This window comes from Phodopus roborovskii, unplaced genomic scaffold, assembly GCF_943737965.1.
Source record: "Phodopus roborovskii unplaced genomic scaffold, PHOROB, whole genome shotgun sequence".
Classification (NCBI taxonomy): domain Eukaryota; kingdom Metazoa; phylum Chordata; class Mammalia; order Rodentia; family Cricetidae; genus Phodopus; species Phodopus roborovskii.
The window spans coordinates 3,634,593-3,638,477 of NW_026126461.1; the positions used below are offsets into that span (position 1 = coordinate 3,634,593).

General features: G+C 58.2%; 1 protein-coding gene across 1 annotated transcript; it reads right to left on the reverse strand.

Moving 5' to 3' along the window:
- Positions 1 to 841: 841 nt before the first annotated feature.
- On the reverse strand, positions 842 to 3,501 carry Gbx2 (gastrulation brain homeobox 2). The gene is made up of 2 exons (XM_051190768.1): positions 2,813 to 3,501; positions 842 to 1,732 (listed from the first exon to the last, which is right to left on the reverse strand). Exons 1-2 carry the CDS (start codon positions 3,333 to 3,335, stop codon positions 1,209 to 1,211), a joined length of 1,047 nt encoding a protein of 348 aa, XP_051046725.1. The 5' UTR covers positions 3,336 to 3,501; the 3' UTR covers positions 842 to 1,208.
- Positions 3,502 to 3,885: the final 384 nt, after the last annotated feature.

Consider the following 3,885-nt stretch of genomic DNA (forward strand, 5'->3'; position numbering starts at 1 on the left):
GATGGGGCAGTGGTCAGGGCACGCCCCTCCGACCCCGCCCGGAGGGGGAAGAGTAGGGCCTTGGAGTCCCAGCTGCCTTCAAGCCCAAAGCTGCCGGGAAGCCTTACAGGCTTGCTGGGTTCCGGCTCTTGTCGGAAGATAACGCCTGCAGACTGATTTATGGACCCGAGGCTCTGAAAGCCAGCGAGCACCACTGCTTTTAGGGTCGGGGTTTCTTGGAAGGAAACGCATTTCTTCTCCCTGGCTGCATCGGGTTTGGAGACCCTGAGTTTGTACAAACCCACCACCACCCGCGCTTGCTTTCCCTTCTTCTCTGGCCAAAGTTTGCCAGTCCCCAAGCTGTTGATAAGGCCATGCAAAAAGGGGACACGCAAGATTCTTAAAATGAAAACTAGTCTTTCTTAAACTTGTAGCTCTATTCTCCAGTTAAAAGCCTGTTAAAGTGCTATGTGGCTTATGACCAGTTGGCCTCCATCCTGGTCCCAGGTCCCTAGCTTACCACACCCTGGCAGTGCCCTCGAAGTGCCCAGGTGGTGGGCACTCTTATGAGGCCCCAAGGATTGACGTTATGTTTTTTTCTTGCTTTTTTTATTATTCACAAGACTGAGATTGTTTAAATGTCATAACTTATATGAAAATAAGCTACATTGAAATAAATTAAACACAACGGAGACGTGCTTCCGACATGGCTCAGATAGGATATACAAGCCCAGGAAAGAAAGCCAGGCAAAGGCAAAGAAGCAGAACAGATTCCTAGACTGCCCAAAAAGTCTGCTCTGTGCTCAACTCAAAAAGCCAGAATAAAAACAAAACAAAACAAAAAAACAAGTTTAAACCCCAGTGTTCTCACATCTCCCGTTTACCTTTGGGAAAGTATGGAAAGGTGGTCGCCTGGGGCGACAGACTACAGTGGTTTCATCTGGAATGTGTGAGTGGAGACGGTTGGTCCTATCCCTTTCAAAATACTGCAGCTGAGATCCAGTCTATATAGATATCTATGTACAAAGTAGGGTCGTATAATAAATATTTAGTGTATCTTCTGCGGTGGCTCTAGCCCCTTCAAGCCCATCTAGTGAATATATTCTCAATTTGCTTGGGATGTCCACATCTGGGAGGTGCCTTGAGTTTTGCTTTAAACAGTGGAGTCTGCCACGGGTTCCCTCGGGTGTTAGGGCCTCTCCACGACAGTGTCCACCCTGGCTGGGCCCTCAGGGTCGGGCCTGCTCCAGCTGCTGATGTTGACTTCGGATAGCGAATCTGCTGACGTGGACAGGGATGGGGACGACGATCTTGGGGTTCCGGGAGGGCTCCCCGGTCTTGGAATTGGCATTGCCTGCCTTGACGCGTTTCCACTTGGCCCGGCGATTCTGGAACCAGATTTTTACCTGCACCTCGCTGAGTTTGAGGGCGTGGGCGATCTGGGAGCGCTCGGTCAGGGAGAGGTACTTTTTGCAGTGGAATTCTTTCTCCAGCTCCAGCAGCTGTTCGCTGGTGAAGGCAGTCCGCCGCCGCCGGTTCTTGCCTGTGGATGTGGTGCTGCCCGCTGCACCGCCGCTTTGCGGGGTCTCCTCCAGTGCGTGGCCCGAGTCTTCCTCCTTATGAGCTGTCTGGCCAGGCAAATTGTCATCTGAGCTGTAGTCCACATCGCTCTCCAGAGAGAAGCTCTCTTCCTTGCCCTTCGGGTCATCTTCCACCTTTGACTCGTCTTTCCCTTGCCCTCGGACAGCCCCGACTGAAAGCAAAACCAAACGGCGTTTTATTACATTAGGAACCCTGCCTTCCCTACCCCTTCCCACTTGGGTACCTCACCCCACCCCAAGTAGATTGTCTTTCTACGACATTAACACATTGTGATTTCCTGGGCTTTGAGGAGTGGGGGGGGGAGCGTGAGAAAAGCTCAAAGGAGAGGAGGAGACAGCAGAGGCGAAGGCCCTTTGCCCAGAACCATCACTCAAGGGGCCGACATAGCTCCCCGCGCACCCTCCTAGCCCCTGACAGCTTAAGTAGAAGGGTGCAGCTCGGACCTGAGGCCCAAGGGAACATTCCCTTTGTTTCCCCGGAGCCCAGGGCCTTTTGGAGAGGAAGGGAGAGTTCGCGATCCTTCCTGCCAGCATCTGAACACTGAAATTTAGTGAGTCTCAATTTCACCGCTGCAGGAGCGGGATAGTAGAGTCGCGCAGATGCCAGGCAGCAGCTTTCTTGAGATAGATAGGTTGTGTCACCTTAGGAGAAGTTCCCTATCTGATAGCCCATGCGCGCGCGAGCGAGTACACACACACACACACACACACACACACACACACACGCACGCACACACACACGCACGCACACACACGCATACACACAGCCTCTTTAGAATCTGGTTCTCTTGGACAGCAAAGAAACCAGTGAAGACATTTAAGTCTCGACTCTTGGGTACATGCGCAACTGAAAAAACAAAACAAAACCTCACAGCCCAACAGGCCTCTTCTTAAGGTTGCAACATATCAAGGGCTCTCAGTCATAGCAGTGTGTGTTGCGCGCGCGGGGGGGGGGCAGTTTAGATTGGGCCAAATGCACCACCAGATGTGTGGCCCGGAGCAGCTGGCAGGAGAGATCTAAACGCCTCCCTTTCCCAAGACCCTGCTTGTTGTCGGGGTTTAAATGTCCCTTGGGAAGCTCCGCTGGACATCCCCGCGGCTCCTCCAGCTATTCCCGCAGAGGTCGGACGGGGGCGCGGCCTCGTCCCCCCTGTTCCCGGCGGGAACCGGGAGCTGGCCCGCCTCCACTCCCTCCCGTCCCCGCGTTCCGGCTGCGCGCGCCGCCGACTCACCGAGAGACGCCTGCACCGCTTCGGCCGCAGAGAAGGCGAGCAGCGAGCCTTCCTTGGCCAGGAAGGCTTTGCCATCCTCCGCATCAGCTTGAAGCGCCTCGGCTTTGTCGAAGTTGCCGCCTCCAGGCAGTGGCTGCGGAGCGAACTTGCGTGCGGCGGCCGCCTCTTGGTGCTGGGGCGACGCCGAGAAGCCGCCGGGCAATGTGGCCATGAGCGTGGAGGTGAGCGCCATGCCCTGCGCCAGGCTAGAGCAGAAGCCGGTGGGCAGGCTGGGGATCTGGTGGTGAGGGTGCGCGGGCGGCAGCGCCGGCTGCAGCGCCGCCTGGGGCAGCGCGGGAGGCGGCGGCGGCGGCGGCGGCAGCACCACCGGCCGGTAGGGCATGAACATGGGGTAACCGGTGTAGACGAAATGGCCTGGGCTGGGCTGCGGCGGGCTGCCGATCAGCGAGTCTATGCTAAAGGCGGTACTACTCCCCAGCGGGCGCTGCATCATCATCAGCGACGGAGGGAACGCTGCGCTCATAGACGCGTTCGGGAGAGGCCAGGGAGAGACGAAAAGTCCCTGAGCCGCGCCGCCGCCTGGAAGCCCTCCGGACTCCGGGAGCACCGCCAGGAGCACCGAGCAGTGGCCGAGCGGCACCCGGAGCGTAGACGCCGCCGCCCCTCAGTGCGGGGCGCGCTGCATACCCGGCGCGTGCGGGTGTTGCCGCTGGGCGCGGTGAGGCCGTGCGCCCGGGATGGAGACAGCTCCGGGGTGGGGGGGGGACGTCTCGCTTGCTGGAGCCGCTCCCCGCTGCTAGCCCGTCGGAACGCGCTCGCGTCGCGTCTGCCGATCTCGGCCCGGCCACCAGCGGTGTGTGCGTCCGTTTGTCTGTCCCGCAGTCTGTCGTCTCCCACGGGCCGCGGGGGAGCGCGCGAAGCCGGCGCACTTGTCTCTGGCGGGCGCCGCCAGCACCTTTAAATCGCGCTCCTCTTTCTCATTCACATTTTGCCAGCTGCCCAGCCGAGCTCGTGTCACGTGGTCTTGAGCGCCACCTCCTATTGGCTGTACTGGGAGAGGCGGGACGAAATTA

Bases quoted from the DNA above. Each gene is read 5' to 3' on its own strand.
- Gbx2 (XM_051190768.1), bottom strand. From the start codon at position 3,335: ATGAGCGCAGCGTTCCCTCCGTCGCTGATGATGATGCAGCGCCCGCTG. The intron at 1,733-2,812 runs GTGAGTCGGCGG...TTTTGCTTTCAG, and splicing joins AGCGGTGCAGGCGTCTCTCG to TCGGGGCTGTCCGAGGGCAA.